General features: G+C 46.0%; 1 protein-coding gene across 1 annotated transcript in view; it reads right to left on the minus strand.

Moving 5' to 3' along the window:
* The window catches only part of LOC116943788 (receptor-type tyrosine-protein phosphatase N2-like), a 280,344-nt gene extending 258,361 nt beyond the window's left edge, over window positions 1-21,983 (minus strand). Inside the window, exon 1 of the mRNA XM_076067957.1 lies at window positions 21,534-21,983. Coding sequence (XP_075924072.1) covers window positions 21,534-21,591 — 58 coding nt within the window. The 5' untranslated portion in view covers window positions 21,592-21,983. The remainder of the gene's footprint in view (window positions 1-21,533) is intronic.
* Window positions 21,984-22,270: the final 287 nt, after the last annotated feature.

Here is a 22,270-nt window from a genome sequence, read left to right on the forward strand (position 1 = left end):
CTGCGCGCACGCGCTCGCTCGCTCTCTCTCTCTCACGTTTTGACACCGCAAGCGAGGGTTGCCACCTCTGAAAGGGGAAAAAAATACCCAGAACGTATCATGAGGGAACGTAAAAATGTCTCAATTTTGGAAGAGGGGGTGGGAAGCAATATGTAAATGCAAAAAAAAAACAGGGCTTTTAATGGTCTGGGAGAACTTACAGATTTCCCAGGACAGCGGCTACCCCAAAAATAGGACGATCTTGGGGAAAATCAGGACAGGTTGGCGACCCTGCCATGAGCAAGCACAAATTAAACCCAAAGTGTTGTTGTGCACGTTTGTCCCCAGCTGAGCAAATTTGTGTTACTGAGTGAGGTTGTTTTGTTTCCACGTGCACTTGCATGTCTTGTCAAACGTTGCATATGAAATGTAATTTACGGACCCATTTTTACCCTTGTTGGTGGTACACAGCTACAGTTCCCTATAGGCCACAATCCTCAACCTATAACGTTGACCTTCACATGCAATGTTGCCAAAGTCACTGAATGTGCCGATAATTAAGATAGCATCTGATTGATGTGACCCAGTGGCTAAGAGGTCAAATCGCTAAGCTGGTACCGCTGAGAACCGAGGTTCGATTCCGAGGTTCAGATGCGCATGATTAAACAGGTGTTCTCAAGCGTGGTGAGCTGATGGTCGCAGGTTTGGTTACAAATGCCCTCACGAAAAACAAATCATCACGTTAAGTTTAGATCTGAAACAAATTCCATTTCTGAGAGTGAAAACTATTGGTTTGTCGCTCATGTGTTGCATATTGGTCTCAATGGCAAGACAGGTGGGAAAAATGTAGACATCTGCCAAATGTATGTATGTTGAATGTATTTCGCACCGTACATAGCCCACCGTGCTAATCGGAGGTGCGGGAAATAGATCAGAGGTCACTTTATAAAAGCATCTCGGAGGTAGCCCTGTGATATCCACTTCCACGGGCCGTTCCGTAACAGGAAGGGTTGCACTGCTCTGCGAGAGATCCAAATGCAATCTTTGTCTTGTGACGTGACGCTGATCGCACAATCTGGAGACAATTATGGAAACAATATATGACTTTCATTTTTTGTTGTTCTAAGTGTGTTACGAGACAGAGTATCCATTCCAGACAATTGCAGAGTCGTGCATTATGCTGTGTGCTGGAGAACGGCCCGTGGAAGGTGATTTCACAGAGCTACTTATGAGATAATTTCAAGTGACGTTTTCAACCCACACTTGGGGACACTGCACTATCCAACAAGCCTTGCCACAGACGCGTTCATTTCGCGGCACGGCAGTCAAGCTGACATTTTTCAATTATCCTCAAGAGCTGGAATTTTTGTTTTGCTAAATTAAGTGCAAGCACAAATGTAATACGCTGGGCTTCATTAAATTTTTTGTCCGCAGTCACGGGCGACCGGGCTCAGACCGTCAAAACTCACTGCACCCTGAACGTGATCACGGGTGTGGCTTTAACGCCGGATTGGAAGCCATTATCCGGCGAGATGAGCGCTCCTGACTTGCGAGCCGCTCCACGTGGCAATGTTTCACAGGGTGAAAACCGACGTCTCAGAGTGTGGGCCCACGGCTGGATTAACCCATTGGGCTAATAGGGCCTTTAGTAATCTCGAATTCCGACCCTGGGTGCACCCCCCTCTCAACAGAGCCTCCACTCTGACTCGTGAAGGCAAAGGAGCAGCCCTGCGATCGCTGGCTCACGCCACTGCTGGCAGAAGAACCCTCGCTAAAAATCGAGCCTCTCAAGCAGCATTTCCCGTCATTCGGTGGGGTGAAGTTTAAGAAACCGCAAAAGCTCATCCGACAATGTCTGACCGGCCCATTCTGACGATCAAGCCATTGGTAAAATAATCTCAATTGCCCCACGCTGTGATGTTACAGCAAAAGAAAAATGTATTTTTGCTGTGTATTGCGTGGCCTCCATAAACGCGTGCAAACTTTGTACGCGCTCTCAAAGGTTCCCCGCAAGGCCAATGCACCATCAGGATCTGGCACATTCATCAAACAGCAGCTCGACTGTTGTGAAAGACAGTATTTCATCGATTATTTCCTGTTGAGTTTGTTCTTTGTTTAAATTCACAATGTGCATGTATGTGTTTCGGGTTGCGATGGCAGACGTTTTGCTTTCAAGGTAATGGGACCTTCTTCAGGGAAACGTGGTTTGAAATTGACATTTAATGATGATGATGATGGGATCATCATCAAATCACAAAGCGCTTGCCACAAATGAACCACAATACCTTGATGATCTCGTAAAGGAGCATAAACCACCATCACGCAAACTCCGCGCATCCTCGCAGCAGCGGCAGCTTTTGGCTGCTAACCGTCGAACAAAGGCGGTGGTCACCGCATCGCGCACTTTAAGATGCACTTCTGCGGCCGTCTGGAACGCTCTTCTTTCCGATATGAAGGAGAACCACTGGAGCTATGCACCTTAAAATCTAAATTGAAAACGCATTTCTTTCGAACTGCTTTTTTGTGTTTAGTTTGTTGTCTTTCCCCCGCACAATCCGATTAGCGCGGTTGGCTAAGTGCGGTGTGAAACAAGTTCAACACACGTACATATAATGATGATGAAGTGCATTTTTCAAAATCAGTTTTCAGCAGAGGTGGATTAAGACACCTCCCAGGGGGGAGTGGTGGCGGTCCCGACATTCCAAGTTGTGTATATAATGCCCTACATAAAATAATCATTAAGCGTATAATTTTCTCTGGGGAATATCAATCACGTACCAATTATTGGGGGTCTTAGGGGTTGAGTTAAGCACAACCGGACGTGGCGCTGGTCATTTGTAGCTTCTATTTCCGGACTAGGAAACATATGTTCGCGTTCAGCGGCGTTGTTGTCGTCTCTCGATGAACGACGCGGCGAAGTTTAATTTAATAAACAGGCTCGATGGCCCGCGCTGAATGGATGCTTGGCACGACACGAGGAAGCCCAGCACAGAATTTGAGCAAATATTTAGCGAGAGCCATTTATTTGAAGGTGCTCACAACCGAGGTATAAATTATTGAGCACAGTGTGCGTGTGTTTGTACTTAGTACATTTGATTGATTAAATTCACAGCATCCATAGAAATACTGTAAAAGGAGGTAAAAGCGCAGCCCTCCAAGTGCTCGCTCACACCACTGCTGGTGGGAGGGCCTCCACTAGAGGGAGCTCGAGAGAGCCCTTCTCGAGGGTATTTGCCCTCCGCTTCCACGCTGACCAGAGGTCTTGGAAGAGGTAGGAGTACCCACACTTTATCCCATCACAGGCAACCGCCGATCGACTCGCTGCGATGGTGTGCCCATTTATGAGGATCAGAGATTTTCGAGGTCGGGGGCACTGGGGGCAGAAGGTTACAGCAACAAACAATACAACAACCGATAGGAGGGCAGACTACAGGTCAGATAAGGAAGCATTTGTGCTGCTGAATGGACAGAGGTGGCGGGGCGGGGGAGAGATGGTTGGGATTTAAGAACCTTGCACGGATGTTTCAACTGCTGCGCCGTAAGATAGAATCAAAGCGGTGAGCTTTGGATTGGAAATCCAGCGTGGTAACCAGAGGAAACTGTGCTTTGAATTAATTACACGGTATACCGTCTATTTGAAGGTGACCGACTAAACCAGAGCATACGTCGAATGAAACTCACGTCGTTACTGTGATGATTTAAACAAAAAAAAACACGTGTTCTTCCCATGTTCATTAGAGATACGGAATCATTATTATTCATGTTGCGAGGCTGCGTCATTGCTTGCAAGGGAACGCTTCGTGTAAGTTGTCAGAAGGAAACGAGGAGCGGTGCTCATCAGCTGTGGCGGAAGGTGTGAATTATATCACCGTTAATAAACACACTGGGGGAAGGGTGGCCGAGTGATTAGCGCACTGCGCTATGATTAGCAACGCAGGCACGGGTGGCGGTATGGTACGGTACGAAATGATGACACGTTACGGGGATATTTTGGTACAATATTACGGTACAATATTTTTTTTACATCACGTACGGTACGAAAATACGGTATATATATATTTTTTCGTGCCCTTTTCGTACCAACTGCAGGAGATGAATTAATTGGAAGCGAAGCTTTATTCATTCCTGATCATCATTCTACTCTCTTGTCTTCAAAGGCGGCGAGAATAATTTTAACACATCTGTTGTAAAAAAAAAAACTTAAACGGCAGGCAAGATTAATTTGTCTTACTGCCACTCACTTCCTATTGAAAACGGATGATAATGTTAAGTGTTTTAAATCAATATTTCGAATATGCGATTTTGGATTAAAAATTTTCGTCAATTCGAGTTAAAAAAACAAACAAACAAACAAACGTTTTACATAATTTTTTCTATTACAAAGGAAGGAGCTTTCTATAAAAAAATATAAGCAAAACAAAATAGCGTACTGGAAGCTTGCTTGTCAACGATCCCTTATTTCCATAAGATTTGTTTTCTCTTAGACACGACAAAAGGTACGAAATAACGATACGATATTTTTTTCGTTTACGAAATACGGACAAAAAAATATTATACCGTACCGTACTGCCACCCTTGCACACAGCACTATGACCCTGACCACCTGAGTTCGACTCCTAGCCACGGTGGTGAGCTTATTCTCGATATCGGAACCAGACGCTGCACGTGGGACAGACAGCATTGACACAAGCCACGGTTGAGACAGACTACAAATGACAAAGTGCAGAAGGACAAGAAATGGCAACAGGCAGTGCAGATGGAACGCACATTTAAACGAGACCGGCAATTGCAGACGGTACGTATGAAACATATGGTATGAGCAAGATAGCACAAACAATGCAAAAAGTAATTGGTTTCCTGAAATAAAATTGTGCCCCCCCCCAAAATAAATTACGAAAACTCATCATATTGGAAAGTTAGAGGGATAAGGGCAGGGTGAATTATTATGCGTACAGTATAGCAATTACTCTGACGTGGTAAACACAACTGTTCAGGGATGTGAAAGCTGTGTTAAAGATACAAATATAACATTAATCAGTTCCCGGGTGTTTATTTTTTTTTTACCCCCATTTAGGGATGAAGGTGCACACATTTACGTAACTGGACACGTGGATCAGAGAACAATCGCAAATTAGAGACGTCCAATTTGGCTGTCAACGAAGGGAGCATGTACTGGGAGCATTTCGTTACCGGAGAAGCTGTTGGCACGTGGAGCGAAACGTTGGACATCGTGCCGAACGAAAATGCATCGGAGAGCTATAACAGCACAACGCGGTGGGACGCCGCGGTGGCTAGGAGATGTTAACTCCCTCGCCTGGTATGCAGGAGGTCGTGGGTTCGATCCCGACCCTGACGCCTGCTGCTGCTGCTGTATATTTGGAGTTTGCGTGTCTCTCTCTTATCATCATCATCACGGTGGCTAGGAGATGTTAACTCCTCGCCTGGTATGCAGAAGGTCGTGGGTTTGATCCCGGCCCTGACGCCTGCTGCTGCTGCTGTATATTTGGAGTTTGCGTGTCTCTCTCTCATCATCACGGTGGCTAGGAGATGTTAACTCCCTCGCCTGGTATGCAGGAGGTCGTAGGTTCGATCCCGACCCTGACGCCTGCTGCTGCTGCTGTATATTTGGAGCGTGTGTGTCTCTCTCTCTCCCGTGGTCGCGTGGAGTTTTTTTTCTCTCCGGGTCCTCCGATTTTTCCCTCCACATTTAGAATCATCATCGCGCGATTCGATCATTTGGCCGCTTTCAATTTCCACGCGATGTAAAGCCACTTCGTTGAGCTATCATTTGTGACAGCCAGATCGCTTCCGACAAAGAGCTGCGATAGCTCTGTGGGGCCTTAACTGCAGGTAGTAAAAAATAAAACGTGTATTTTTGTTACATCTGCGAGAGAAAAAAAAAACGATTCATCAGAAGCAGTCGTTGGCTTCGTGTTGTTCTCCCTGCCGAACCATCCGCACCTCCGGCCCACTCACTGCTGCTGTACGACGCACACGTCCGGCTAAAGGTTGGGGGGGGGGGGTAACCGCTGCTTATGTTATCCTACGTAGCTTTACATAGCGGCCTTCTTCCAACGCGCTTTTTGCGACAATGGTGGTGTGGCAGTGGTTGAAATAAAGAGTGGGGTTATTATATTCTTGGTTCTTTCGGTAAAGTCACGTAGAAGGGAAACAATAAAATAATACAAATATAAAACAAAACAGTATTTTAAAATAATACAAATATAAAACAAAACAGTATTTTATTGTTTCCCTTCTACGTGACTTTACCGAAAGAACCAAGAATATGAATCCCTGCAGTCACGAAAGCTTTAAATCAAAATTTAGTTGGGTTATTGTGACGAGAGAATGGGTGGCAGGGAGTGGTTAAGGAGGGGGCTTTGTGGAAGGTCTGGCCATAGCTTGGGCTGGGGGCAGGGAGTGGCAGGAGAAGGGGACGGAGCTCCCAGCAGCTGGGTGTCGATTTCTTTTAACCCCCCTCTTCACTGATTCCCTGTGGTCACCTCCTCGTCCCTCCTCTTTACCACCCGTTGCCGTGGTCATTGTCCCCATGAACTTCACGCTGACAACGGCTCCCGCCAGCTCAGAGGAAGCTCCTTTCTACCACTATGGGTTTGTCGCTCCTCGCGTCCGCCGCGTTCAACCACCGTGCGCACGTCTCTCTCTCTTCTCCTTCGTTCGTCGCACGCCAAGACCATTCGTGCTGCCCTCCCTTCGTCCACTTTCCCACGCTCTCGTAGCCGCTCTCGATTCAAGAAACGTCTTTGACGTCCACCAGCCGTGCTTGGTTTGCTGGCGTTGGCAGTCACCCCCCATCCGTAGCCTTGCCTCGTTCAAGCACTGCGATAAGCTTTCTCGTCTGGCTGTGCCTATCATTAGCGATCTTTAGTTGATGGGCATTAAAAACTATTGACCACTGGGCATACGCTTAACATCTGCGGTAAACAAACAGCGACAACAACAACAAAAAGCTACGCCGCGATAAGGCCTTCTTCTCGCCCTCTTCTCGCGGAGAGGCAATGCTATCTGCTTCGTGTTTCATTGTAGCTATTATCCACGCGCAGGAAATAATGGGCACACGAGGGGGGACCCCCCGGACGAGATGAAATTACGGGGACGAGTTTGTTGTTGCGGGCGTGAAATGGATCGTGAGTGACATCGCCGGCCCGTGAGGGATGGCGATGGTTCGGGAAGGCCTTCATTTAGCAGTGGATGGAGCATGGCTTATGATTACTGCCCCGCTCTATGCACCGTTAATTTAATTCGCACCAAAACTGTGAAGGCCCTTCCTAGATGTATTTACTTGCCATTGCTTTGTTTTAAATCCTAAAAATATTGAGCTGCATTTTTTAAAATCCTAAAAATATTGACTGCATTGCCTCTTCAATTCGCCTCTACCCGAGCTCATGAAATGCGTCTACTTTTTCAGGTCATGTGGCCAAAGGGTGACAATCAATTCATCATTGTGCCCGTGCCGGATTAAGCTAGTGCGGGGCCTGCAGCATCTGTTATAAAAGGACCCTAAATTAAAAACAAAAAACACGTAAATATTAAAACACAATTTTTTCTTGCATAGTAAAGTAATTGTATTTTTTTATTTGCTATACAGCAAATTAAAAATTGCTAACCTTAAACACCCAGTCGTTTATAAAAGTTGAAGGCGGTATAGTACTATAGTAATAGAGCAAGTGCAGAATCACTGAACCGGAATTGATAGCTTGAAAGCATTTAGCGCGGAGCCCTTCAAATTGCGGGGCCCGTAGCTACTATATATGTATAGCTGCTACATATGCAGCTACTTTTGCTACTACGATAATCCGGCACTGCATGGTGCAATGAAGAGCCTTTGAGCTAAAACAACGAGCAAAATTAAATTGTCTCTCTCTGTTCTCTGCTTTACCCACTACCCTTGTCACCTACCTATTCCAAACACACGACTTCGGATGGCGCAGCTTTGCCTGGTATAAAACGAGTGCCCTTTGCAACAGGAGCACCCGTCCCCTCTCTGTCTCTCTCTCTCCATGCCTCATTTTAATATTCCCAAGGCATACGATCAGCGTGGCACGACTCTGCAGTCGACGACGGCAACTCGCATGCGCTCTTCCTCCGCGAAATAAATAGGCGGATAAATGAAATAATAACGGATAAAGAACGACGGGCAACGTTCATTTCTACAGCGCTCGTCTCGCCTCTGCTGCGCTGTAAATCAGAATCTTTGTTTTATCCCGGAAAAATCCGATGAGCCGCAAGGCTCTTTCCTGCCCATGTCCACCTAATGGTGTTGGCGTCGATGGACCTTCAAAACCCCGGAGGGCCGGCGCGCCGGTTCGGGTTGCCTGTCGCGGCTGATTGAAACCGGAATCCGACGAAACCAGAATAAACTCGGCCGACCACGTAGTCGTCAGACGCGTCGATGTGGGTAAAAGGTAATTCAGTAAGGTGTTGATGATGAAGAAGATGAAGAAGAATATGAAGAAGGATCAGATGAAGAAGGCGACGAAGAAGAGAAAGGATAATGTGAAGGAGGGAAAAAATATTTTCGCGTAAAACACCGATATACGCACGAGGGTATACCGGTCAGGAAAGATGAAAACCACAGCATGGTCGAGAAGCCAGGAGCACGCGTTTATGAGGCTCCAGTTGAAACAGATGTTCATGTCAAACAAGTGGGGGCTATCAGATGGCCAGGAGAGGGCAGTGTTGAGTGTTACCTCTGGCATGGCTGGGTTTGTTCCACCCCCCCCCCCGCCGTGTCCTCCGGTTTCTCGCCACATATGACGCCAAACATCCCCATCAATGGGTATTGTCCAAACATCTCGCTGCAGGATCCTCCTGAAAAAAATGTTTTGTCTTGAGACTCAATGTAGCTTTCCTGGATAAACAATTTGCAAAAGCTGTCTCGGGTGTGGACCAATTAAATTCAAGGACAGTGCATATTATCAGAGTTGTCTTTTTTGTTTGCATTTTGACTGCTTGTGTTGTGGTTATTGCAAACATGATGCCTTGAATAAAGGTGTCAGTTTTTGTGCCAGTTAAAAGGGTAAAACCTATTCCTACAATTTGCAATGATGTATGTATCGGGATGTTACCGTTGTGTGATTATAATCGGCGGTTCTGTCCTACATTATACAATGGCAGTATACAATGGGTGCACGGCAATTAGCCCATCGGCAGGGCGAATATGGTAGGAGTACAGTTTGTGGCCGCTCCCACGGACATCTGCCGTGTGTGGAAGAGTAGGCCAAAATGCCCTCTGGAGTATCCCTCCAGGGCTCCCTGTAGCGGAGGCCCTTCTGCCAGCAGTGGCGTGAACAAGGAATTTAAGGGCAGCACCTTTACCAATATATATTTGTTTAAATCGGAGCTGCCCGACACGACACGAAGAGGCCTTTACGCACTGCCCCGAGGCCTTTAACTGCAATCTGCAGGAGCTGTGTCATTGAAGTAATCACTCGGCTTGTGTCTCCTTCGACGATGCCCACTCGGGTACGTACGTATGTACTGTGCGTTGAACTTCTTTCGGCACCGTACGTAGCCAACAGTGCTAATCGGAGGTCTGGGGAAACGGAAAATAAACTAAACGACAAAAAGCGGTTCTCTCTGTGGCTTCCTAATATCGGAAGGAAGAGCGTTCCAGACGGCCGCTGAAGCGCATCTGAAAAGCGCGCGATGCGGTGACCACCGTCTTTGTTCGATGGCCCAGCAGGCAAGAGCTGGTTGCGAGGAAAGTCAGCAGTCCACAGACGGCAGACACGATTTGCCGCACGCACCACGTGCGTGATGACGCGCACGACGGGAATGACCACGTGCGATGGCGCGAAATAACGTCTCGTGTCCCTGCCGCAAATCTTCTGCTGAGCTGGAAACGCGTCGTTTAAACAGTGACGCCCGCTCTAAATGCTCCATAATTACATACTCTCGTGTACGGCGTACTGGATTTTAATTGATAGTGAGACGTGGCGTAATATGAGACCTTTTTTTTTGCCCCCCGGCACCATGTCCGACGTTTCACTTCGCGTGCCAAGACGTGCTTCTTATTCGTCTACTTCTTCTTCAGGCAGCGCGCCACTTGGATGATAGAGAGCGGCGCAACCCACACGCACGTCGGAGAGCTGCAGGTCGACCGCGAAAATCTGTGCGATCGCTATTTTTCATATTTTTGGGGGTAAGAATCGTAATAATGCCTTTTTTTATTTACTCATTTAAAAAAAAGCCCTCGGCGAGTCTTGGGACTTTGAATTCAGGAGGGTCCTACTGCAACGGGATGTTTGGTCAATTCCACCGAACGAGCAGCTCCCGATGGGAGGAATCTTCGAGTGCTCGGAGAAAACCCACCGACTCGTACGTCCAACGAGATAAAGGTTCAACAAATGTATTGCTGTGTCGTCATCTCCCGGCCACCTCGCAGCTTAAGCTGACAACACCAAGTGTCCTTCCCCAGGCACTGTCTTAATCCCAAGTCCGAATTACACTCAGCCATGCCTGGCTTGTGGGAGATCTGACGAAGGTCGGCCACACGCAAGGTGATTTGATTTCCAATACTCTAATTATACCACACGGGGACTTTTTTTAAGTCTGCCAAAAAACCAGCCAGTGGCCACGCATTACAAAACACGGGTTTTTTTTACAGTTAGGTTTTAACTTCGATGGTTTTCTTGACAGGCCCATATGCTTCAACAGATACGAGTGGTGCGTTAACGGTAATTATTACAAGAGGCAAACGATAATCATAGGGTTGGTTGCAAAATAAATAATTGGTGGGAGTGACTCTGTGCCATTATTAGCCCACGTTAATAATACATTCGCAGTGGTGCGAATTTCCAGGCCAATCCTGTTGTTAGGCTGATGTCATTTCAAATTGGGTCAGAGGTCAGACAGTGCCTGCTTGTTGCCATAGAAACAGGAACTCATGCTCCGTTGCTGATAGGCGACAAGGGCACCGCCATTAACACCACAAACATCAAACAACGAAGTGTATAAAAGCAGCCTTTAATTAGCGATGGCCTATTGCACCCTTTAAAGCATTGAGTCAAAAGCTGAGGGACAGCACTCCTGATGTTGAACATAATTGCTGAGAGATGCAGCGCTTAGAAAAAGTTCGCGTGAAATGACATACCACATTGGCAGCGTAAATTGACAATTGGGAGATGCGATAAGATTGTCTTCACAGTGACAACGATACAAACTGCTACATTACAAGGCTATCTTGCATTGCTAATGTGACACCAGTGGACCGCATGTTTTCTATTAATGATGGCAGAGTGTAAGTGGACCTTGTTAACAGGTCAAGGTTGGAATCTGTGCAACAAAACCTAAAAATTAAGTTTCCCTAACAATGCAACGTCTCAATTTCGGATGTATTTATCAGATTTTTGGATAATTTACATGACGTCGTAATTTAATGTCTTTATTCCGACAACAGAGGCGTCATTAGACCTGGCACCAAGACACCAATTGTTGTTGGAAAAGCACGGAAGAGATGCCATACAAAGTGACATCACTTATATGACGTGTGATGTCATACTTTCGGATCAATCTGAAATAATTATATATTTTTCCACATCATTTGAAATTTCGTACATGGGTCAGATTTTCGCGATTCATGTATACTTCCCAAGTACCTGCGCTCAACAATGACAAAACGTTTATACTGGTAGGAACGAAGTTGTAAACTGAGTGTACCAGCCTGCAATAGATTAAAGTGTCCGTCCGTCCGTCCCCTTTCAATACTTTAACGAAGTGAAATCTCGTGCTGTTGGGTGTAAAATCAGCAATAGACAGCGCAGAGACTTGTCCTACCAGCCCACCCTGCAGGGACCTGTTTTATTTACGTTTGCATTTAAAAAAATATATATATATTCGCATTGGAAGCATTATTGTTGTTGACATTTCTATGTCTTTGAGTGCATAGTGCATATGTGTACTTAAAAAAAAACACACACATTTGCAAGTAAATGGTTAACAAGTAAATGGCCATCAAATAAATGGGTAACATTACCTCGCTAATGCTGCCCTACCAAAGCTTGTGTAAACTCGAGGAGAGAAGAGGCAGATGCTCTTTCCCTGAACCTTTTTGGACAGGAAGGTGCAAGCCGTACTGCTGCGCCACCCATCAAATCACCGTACTCCCCAGATTATGAGACGCTTTGGAGATTCAAAAATGTGCACGACGATAATAAAGCTTTACAATTCTGCCCAAACAAAGACAAATATCCCACCCACCCACCCCCCCGTACGGGCCGCAACAGACTGTCGGGGCAAGCGCTGTGAGCGAACGACGCCTGTGAAGGTCGGCACGACGCACGAGAGGGTGAGTGGCCAACACCACGCCCGGCCGCCTTTGTCTCCCCAAGTGCTGACGTTTTATGCGCGCCGCACACAGCGACCGCATATTAAGACGGCACTCCACAACATTTGCTTTAAAGATACGGGGATTTAAAAAAAAATGTTTGTCTTATAATCTGAATGGAATTCCGGTCATAGTCTTTAGGGCCGCTTCTGTCTGCTCGACATTGGCACCCGTGACTACTTTCTCCTTCAACAAGAACAACAAACAAACATCATCCTCCACACACCTGAAGCTTTTTAGAAAAAAAAGCACTTAGACATTTTTTTGCCCATTTTAAAAAGATGATCGACAGCGGCAACACACATTTTGAAGCGTTATTCGTCCTTCGTTTGTTGCGCCGAACACTTGTGTAAGTAAAAAAAAAAGCAAACATAAATTACATCATTAGACCTCCTTTGCCAGTACCAAAATGTAATAATAGGGTTTTCCCCCTTTTTTCTGGCAACAAAACTGAAACCTTTTTACAAGGATTATTATAATATAAATGGCAATCTGGCGAGTCAGCGGCAGCGTAAAGGAGAGTCCCCGTTTCGTGATAAATTTTTACTGTGCAAATAATTGCGAGCACCCTAACGGGGGGGGGGGGGGGGCAAACTCGCGTGCAAAATGGACGCGCAACGTACGTGTATGTTCAAGACAAAGCCCACCTCCCTCCCACTCCCTATAGCCTTAACAGACTCTTGAGTACAAGAGTCACCTATCAAGGCCGACACGGCGCACGAGGATGTGGGTGGCCAGCGCCTTTTGTCCGCTCACAGCACACCAGGTACTCGTTTACGGCTGAACCAGCCTCGGAGGGGGGGGCAGGGCTCAGGGCCGGTTCAGATAATCGTCATCAATCTCACACCCACGCACGCGCACTTCATATTGCACTGGTGTGTTGAATGTCACGATTTATTGTTCGCCAAATATCTCTCTCCTATGGGGTTTTGGGTTCTACGGCGCCTCGCTGGGTTTTTATGTCCAACGTACCGTTCCACGTGCCGAGGACTTTCTCAGGAACTGACGTTACGCTGTACAGCACAAATGCGAAAACCGATGCGGTAGTAAAATAAAAAAAAATAATAAGCAAAATCTTCAAATATGTAATCACCAATCTTACCCAAAACCTATACCGGTCTGCACAGTGGTGAATTGGTAAGCTGTGTGTGTTAAGTTTCGTAGCAGTCAGTTTAGGGGGTTTGTAGTTTGCCCGAAGTGTCATCAGCTGGATGGATGGACATCTATACAGACAGACAGACTGACATGATATCAGTTTAACACGTAGGCTTTCGCCACCACATTATTAATTAATGTCTCCCTTGTGAACCTTTAACATTTCACAAAACCCCGCTTATGTCAACCTGTGTTGTTTCCTTTTCAGTGACACATCCGTCGAAACTTTCCGTTCTGTTGGGCGGCACTGATGGGGCATTTGGAGCCTCACCAAAAACCGTGCGAGCGTGGTAAAGTGCACCTCTCTGCTTACTTAGCGGCGTTATTTATCAAACCAATTTCATAGCCAAACACAAGCACACTTGGACGAAGCTCTGCGTCACCGTCGTTATAGTGACAACGGTGAAATATATGGTTACTAGGAACAGATGTGTTAATCCTGAGTAAAGTCTGCATGCTAAATTAAATTGCTCGGGGGAAGGTTAAGGTTCTGGCTAAATAAAGCATCGTAGGTCGATGTTTGTCGATATAATGATGGAAGTTGGCAAATGTTCCCGTTTGCTGACCAGTGTACTGTTTTGCATGATTGTCATTAAATTGGAAGTCATCACCAATTGTCAAATTCTGGCCTCATTGGTAGGCCCAAAAAAAAGTATATGTATTATATTCCAACAAAAAATGCACTACTTACCATACTCTCGGAATGAAAAGACACTCTGAAAAGTAAGACACTCCCCAAACTCATGGTCCATTTGACAATTATTTTTGTAGACAATATACTACCTCCTGTGAAAGCAGAAGACACCGTAACATATATCATTAAAAACATAGGTAGAGTGGACGCTGAGAAAAACAAAGTGCACCATAGCATCCGGAGAATACAGTAATAGGCCATTGGCGCAAGTGCTGCAGAATTATTGGGGCTCCATTTCACACCATTACTATAAATAATAAGTGAAATTATGCCTCGAATAATCGATTCATATTGATGTTTAAGTCCTTGATGTACGCATCGAATTGCGTTTGTAAGAACTGATGTTGTTCGATTTGTGTACATTGTAACCCTAGATTTTAAGCTTTCGTGACTGCAAGGATTCATACTCTTTGGTTTTATTCGGTAAAGTCACGTAGGTAAAACAAATTAAAATAAAATAAACAATTAAAACACGACGTTTCGGAGGCAACGCAAGCTTCCATCTTGCAACGCAAGCTTCCAGCAAAATCGCTGCACAAAGTGATGCAGCGATTTTGCCGTGACTGGTCCCACCTGAAGACGGAAGCTTGCGTTGCCTCCGAAACGTCGTGTTTTAATTGTTTATTTTATTTAAATTTATTTTGTAACCCATCAAGACACGAGAGGGCGCTACAATCGCTGCAATGTTTAGCAAATATAGATGTTTATTTTTCATACTTTGATACTGCCAAAAAGGTCCCATGATGTAGCTGCTCACTCCGAGCTATAAATATTCTGATAGTGGCATTGTCCTTGTTCAGCTCGCCTTTTGGCGTTTTCTCGTCTGACACTGGTGGTGAGACCAGGCACTAAAGCAGACTGTCTCTGGTCTAGGCTAATCCGTTTCAAAGACAATGCCATTGATTATCACGGCATGTTTGTTTGCATGTTCACCACGAGTACCGTGTTTGGTTAATGCAGTGACTTTATTCCTTGCAAAAAGGTTTCTATTTGGTGTTTGACGATCTTAACGCCTCCCTGTTTTATTGCCAGAAAGGGTAAAACCTATTCTGTTTTTTTTATTTTCTTCCAAAAAATTGATTGTTGAATCAAATTGTGACCCTGAATCAAGACACTTATTTCCATCGCTAGGGAGGGTGACTCGTTTGCTAGCTGCTGTCCATGCAATCACACGAGTGCAGCCGCAATGAGCGGGCTATTTTCGACACGAGAAAAGACGGTCTTACCTGCAGTGCATTAGAAATGGATTTTCGCTAAACCTAAAACAATGCCTGCCTGTCAAATGGATGTCAGCAGTTCACACTCTCGCCCTGCCAAGGCTATTACCTACAAATGTCGTTATAGCGGGGGCACAGCATCTCCAATCGCTTCAGTGTTAACAACAACAACAACAAAAACGACAAAAGGAGCGTAACACATTGATCCACAGCGTAACACGTTTGTTTGTTTTTGTATCATCATCGTCTTAAGCTGACACCGCCAACGATGTGCGGAAGCGTGTCCTCGTGACATTTCAGGGGCCTCGGGCCACCGCGGCGTATTTTCGTTCGTCCACACACACACAAGAAAGACCAAACCACAAGCTCGTTCGAGCCTTCTTATGCGACGACGAAGGGCCGCCGCCGCCGTAGCAGAAGCAGCAGTAGCCGTGACGACGGCCACCCCCACCCCCCGTGCCGCACGTCCAAGCCGAGAGTCTCTTCTCGTCGTCGAACGTCGCTCGTGAAAGTGCACGCGCGCGCGACCGCCCGCCCGCCCGCCCGCCCGCCCGCTCGCTCGCCCGTCAGGTGCGCGCGAAACAAAGCACAAGAAACTCGCCCTGCAAAATGGGTTCTTAATAATTCAAAAGCCACGCCACACAAAACACACACAAGCACACAACGAACGGGTTGAACGCCGCGGCCGAACAGCTGAGCGGTGCAGCTGTCCCGTGCAGTGCGTGCGTGCACGCGCGCGTCGGAGATCCATAATCGCCACCTGCGTGCCATAAACTACAAACACGGCATCGCGAATGATGGATGGTGGGGGAATATCGAGGGGGCACTCTTTGTTCATGCCAGCAAGGCGAGCGGCACGAACGCAGCAGCAACAACAACGACGACGATGCGGTGACAATTATCCGCCACTAATGGTGATCTCGGAAAATTGCTGGGGGGGGGGGGTGGGGGGCGATCAGCGCGCCGTGAAAAACAAGGGGTGGGGGGCCTTCCTGAGCTCGTGAGAAGAGACGAGGGAAAGAGGAAAAAGAACAACAACAACAAAACGGTCGAGAAATTAGCAAATTACGCCGGTGGCTGAGTGTGGTGTGCGAAGGCTTTACGGATCTACGGGTCACTAATTTGCTGTAGGGAGGTGGGGGAGGGGGGGTGAATTTGAGACCTTGCGTAATCGACAGGCGAAGGCTCAGGGAACACATTCCGGGTCCCAGCGGAGGCTGTCAATTGCGGGGCTGGCGCGTTGGAAATATCATGGGGCATTATTTGTTAAACAAGGGAGAAAGTGCTCCTGGGTAATCTGCCCGTGCGCCAGGGGGAGAAGGATGGAAGAAGAGAAACGATGAGGTTGGTGGTGGCTTGGTGGGTGGGTGATGGAGGGGTGGGGTGAGGATGGAGGGAGGAGTGTGAAGGGAGGAGGTAAGGAGGCGAGTATGGGGTTAGCAAGGGAGGATGAAGGCGGGGGCCATTTGTGCCTGCAAGCGCCTGCCATCTGAAGTCAGAGTGTGGCATTTTTAATCCGTTACGCTCTGTAGTTTGTTGTTACACTAATATGCCCTTATCTTGAGAAATAACTGTACAGGCTTGACTGCGGCATAGTAAAAACCAAAGACTACGTACCACAGTACAGCGTTTTTCCTTCGTGATGTAAGTGTGGTGTGTATAATGAGGAGGAAAAAAATGTACATTTAAAAATAAAATGAATGTAAATTTTGATGTAAAGCTTTCGTGACTGCAGTAATTCATATTCTTAGTTTTTTCGGTAAAGTCACGTTGAAGAGAAACAACAAAATAACAAAATATATATAAAACAATAAAAAATTCTCACGACGTTTCGACCATAACTCAAACGGTCATCATCAGGTGTGTCGGTTTGCTGATGATGACCGTTTGAGTTATGGTCGAAACGTCGTGAGAATTTTTTATTGTTTTATATATATTTTGTTATTTTGTTGTTTCTCTTCAACGTGACTTTACCGAAAAAACTAAGAATATAAAATGAATGTAATTAATATAAAAATCATTGGTAATTATCACGTTGTTAATTATGCACCTCCTACGTACATCGTGCTCATTTTTACGCTAATTCCTTTGTCAAGCGTTTTGCTTCCTCCCACACAGCTTAAAGGACGCGACCTGGGCTTGGCTGTTTTCACTCCAACGCTGTCCTCATGACAGCACGGTCCCTTCACCTGATGAAGGCCACTTGTGTTGTGGCCGAAACGTCGTGATTTTTGTTATTTTATTTTTTACCTACGTGACTTTACCGAATAGAACCAAAGAGTATGGATCCTTGCAGTCACGAAAGCTTCAAATCTAGAATTATCACGTTGTACTACAGCTCTGAGGAGGAAAAAAATGTACATTTAAAAATAAAATGAATGTAAATTTTGATTTAAAGCTTTCGTGACTGCAGTAATTCATATTCTTAGTTTTTTCGGTAAAGTCACGTTGAAGAGAAACAACAAAATAACAAAATATATATAAAACAATAAAAAATTCTCACGACGTTTCGACCATAACTCAAACGGTCATCATCAGGTGTGTCGGTTTGCTGATGATGACCGTTTGAGTTATGGTCGAAACGTCGTGAGAATTTTTTATTGTTTTATATATATTTTGTTATTTTGTTGTTTCTCTTCAACGTGACTTTACCGAAAAAACTAAGAATATAAAATGAATGTAATTAATATAAAAATCATTGGTAATTATCACGTTGTTAATTATGCACCTCCTACGTACATCGTGCTCATTTTTACGCTAATTCCTTTGTCAAGCGTTTTGCTTCCTCCCACACAGCTTAAAGGACGCGACCTGGGCTTGGCTGTTTTCACTCCAACGCTGTCCTCATGACAGCACGGTCCCTTCACCTGATGAAGGCCACTTGTGTTGTGGCCGAAACGTCGTGATTTTTGTTATTTTATTTTTTACCTACGTGACTTTACCGAATAGAACCAAAGAGTATGGATCCTTGCAGTCACGAAAGCTTCAAATCTAGAATTATCACGTTGTACTACAGCTCTGAAAACAGACAATATATAATTTATTTTCTCGAATATTAACAAATTGCATTAAGAGATATGGCCATTACAGCTCAACAACAAGTGCACTTGGAATATTTGCAGTGCTTTACAGTATTGTTTTTTTTGCAATGCAATACGATTTAAACATAATTCACACGTCGCAAGACGTAACATGGAACACGCAGTGCCGAAATGGTTCATAGCGCACATTGCGCACTTTGCGCGATGAACCCTGTTGTCGCGAGTCCTAACCACAATGGCGAGTGATATCTTTATTTCGGAACCAGTCCTGTCACACACCCTCCCACCCACCCTCCACAACCCGCCCCCCCGGCTCTCTTTGTCTCCCAAGTGGCGATGTTTACACCAGGCACTCATTTGAGGCTGAGTCGACCTAGGAGAGGCCCAGGACCAGATAATCCTCACCGGATGTTGGTCGTGAGTGGGTGTCGAACACGGGTCGCCTTATTCATAGCGCAGCTCGCTGACCGCTCCGCTGCCGCTCCCACCCTCCCCCACCGCCCGTACCTACAGCTTCACTGACCCACACTACCAGCATGGTGAAGTATAGCCAAACACCCCGACTAACGCGGCGTCGGGAGGCTTTCATTCGGTGGTGGATTGACAAAGGGTACTCTATTGTTATTAGACATGGTGATTATATCATGTAGTTACGGTGAAAATGAGCTGTCAATGTGGCACGTGGACATTTTATCTGGCAAAGTGCCCAGGCGAGTGACCAATCACCTCGATAATGAATGAATCTAAGATGTTCTTTAGTTGCATGAATGTGAGAATCTTGTTCGGTTACATTGTCTCTTTGGCAGCCAAAGCCTGGGTATAATAATGATAATAAGCATTAAAGAATCACTGAGCCGGATCATATCCATCACATTGCATTCCTCATGCTGTTTCACAGTCCTCCATAATGCATTGCACACACTGAGCTCTTTTGCTTTCTATATATACCCGATGAGCCATTCTGAATTATCCCAGACTCTCTTTTGAATTGCAAAGGTTAGCATTATAGATCCTGGATGCCACCCAAATAGGTTTGTGTGTGTGTGCGCGCGCTATAAGTTGGCATAGTACCTGGGTCTGTGTCGTTCCTTCCTGCCAACAAGCCTTCGACCCTTCACATGGCCTCAGTGCACCTAGCCTGGCACAAGTGCTGTGGTGACGTCGCCGTCGCTTAGCGGCAGACGGCCACAATTGTCGTTGCGCTTTTACGCAAAAATACCTCTGGGGCTGCACGTCTGCATGCTGGGTTTCGACACATCCGTCTGGGCTCAACATTCTACAAGGCAACACATTTGACATGCAGATAATTCCATAGTACAGTGTATGTTGACAAGGTGCCAAATCATAAGCATCACATTGGGTGATCAGTGGAAGAGTGATTACCATGCTCTGTTGTGAACCTGGCCACCCAATATTCATTTCCAGCATGGCTAAGATCAGTGGCAATTAATATCAGAACAGATCCGGCCCTCTCCCCCCTCACCCTTTACCAACCCGCACTAAGCAGCGTGGTGAAGTATTGTCAAAACCCATGACCAACATGACATGGGTTAGCCTTCATCTAATGGGGAATTGGGAATGGCTGGCCGTTATTTAATGCATAACATATTATACAGTAGATTTAATTCCATGGCGTATATCACTATATTTTATATAACAAAAAATCAATTATACTGTAAGGAAGATTACATTACTATATTGGGTTATTGGGGTGGGGGGGGGGTGCCCAAAAATCAATGCTTAATGTTATTGATTCATTGAATCAGGGATTCCCGATCTGTATGTCCCCCTATTGCAATTCAAAGACACGAGCCTTTATAATTCACCCATGTTCTGCTTGCCCATCAATAACGGCACGACTTGCCTTGCTTCTACATACAGTGCGCACAGCCGGGCCAAATCTGCACAACCGGGCGGTCCCACTACTCGGGAGCTGTCCACGGGGCAGTGGTGCTGAATTTAAGATTACAATTCTGGCTGCTGCTGCTGCTGCAGCTGCAAAATCCTGAAATCATTTTCTCGGAATAATAAAGCTAAAGATAAAAATATATAGAGAGAGAAATTATAATCCTCGAGTGCATTTGAAGTGCTTGTGTGAGACTAACATTCAGAGGTGCCACACTGTGCAGGGTCTACGGGGCACTAATAGACGGTATTTTGCATTAGCAAAAATTGCTTTTTCCAATGCACTCTCGACAATAACCCATTCATAAAGAGATGTAAACCTTTTATTTATCATCATCTTCTCATAATCCATTTGAATTGCTGGGGTGAACTTTTGTGAGATCTGCCAAGAAGTGGCGACTATTGATAAGGGTGTGCGTGTGTTTAAATGTACAACGCTGTATATTTATTCGACAAATTACTTTGTGATGCTGCTGCATTGGCAGTGGTGCACAAGCACAGACAACAACAACAATAAAAAAAACTCAACACACTCATCAATAACCCTTGCCTTAAAAGAAGAAACAATATATAATATGCTACGTTTCGGACAATGGCGCTTTAAGTGGCCTTTTAATGTACTATGAAGGGCCATCGCCCGAAACGTCGTAGAGTATATTCGGTTCCTTTAAGACAGCGATTGCCGAATATGTTGGATGTTATATATGCTACTGTAGAATCATGTACTTGTATACACCAGATATAACAAACACGATTTTATTTCGCATCGTCGTCTCGAGGCCAAATCTTGACATTGTCCACGATGTTGAAAGAATACGGCCTCCTTACCAAGACTGCTTGCACAATCATTCATTGTACGTGTCCGCAAGCTGCGCCCCACTTATCCCAATCACACGAGGATTTCATACTCACCACGTAGTGCGAATTAAACGCGCAAGAAATACAAGGCAGAGTACAAATCAAGCATGCAACATGATCTTCATAACCCAGTCGCGTAGACACGCAACGGTATTGCGAGCAAGCGCGTGCGCGCTTGGTGGTTCATGTGTGTGTGTGTACGTGCTGCTTTTGTATACAATATGAACGTTCGAACGGGTATTTGTGAATGTACATTCGTGTTTCAGGATTTGTGTGAATATTACTCCGTGAGTGTTCGTATGTACGTGTGTATGTATGTACGCGTGATTCCTCACCATATTCAGAGCCGGCAACGATCACCAAAAGAGCTAACGTTATAAAGGAGGCGAGCATCTTCCCGTCCGTATACTCAGCTCAGGAACAACATAGCGTGCCGCTGTCTTCGCAGACTGCACACAATCCGCCTCCTCGCTTGCTTGCCCCGCTCTTACGCGCCTGTCTCCTCTGCTGTGATGTCTCCTCGTCCACGCGCGTCTCTCTGTGTGTGTGCGTGTCTGCGTGCGTGCGTGTGCGTGGGTGCGTTTCTGTCGCTTTGATGCGCGCTCACATATCACAGGCTCAGTTTGTGCCCTACCATCACCATCCTTCCCAGCCCCCTAGCCCGCCCAAAGTGTGCTGCTCTGTGCATGTGTGCAGTCGGCATAAAGGAAACCGCAGGCGTTCTGGGTGAGAGGTAGGAGGGGAAGGGAGGGATGAGGGTGGAGAGAGAGAGAGCGAGGAGGAGGGACGGCCTGGCTGCCTTGTGTGTCTCGCGGGGAAGGGGGCACAGGGATGGGAGGCTGTTCTGGTGGTCTTACTGTGACCGCTCTTGGCTTAGGGGAATAGTGAGTCTGGATAATTTTGCACGTTAAGGAAAATACACCGAAATTAATCAGATTGGACTAGGTTAATGTTCGACAACACTCCCATCAGCACGCTGCTCAGTGCGGGTTAGTGAAGGTCGGAGGAGTGATGTAGCCACTGCACCGGGTGAGATTGCATTCCCCACAGATGATAATTGAACTCACTCAGG

The sequence above is a fragment of the Petromyzon marinus genome, chromosome 19 (assembly GCF_048934315.1).
Source record: "Petromyzon marinus isolate PM22_M1 ecotype Great Lakes invasive population chromosome 19, UKy_Petmar_22M1.pri1.0, whole genome shotgun sequence".
Lineage (NCBI taxonomy): Eukaryota > Metazoa > Chordata > Hyperoartia > Petromyzontiformes > Petromyzontidae > Petromyzon > Petromyzon marinus.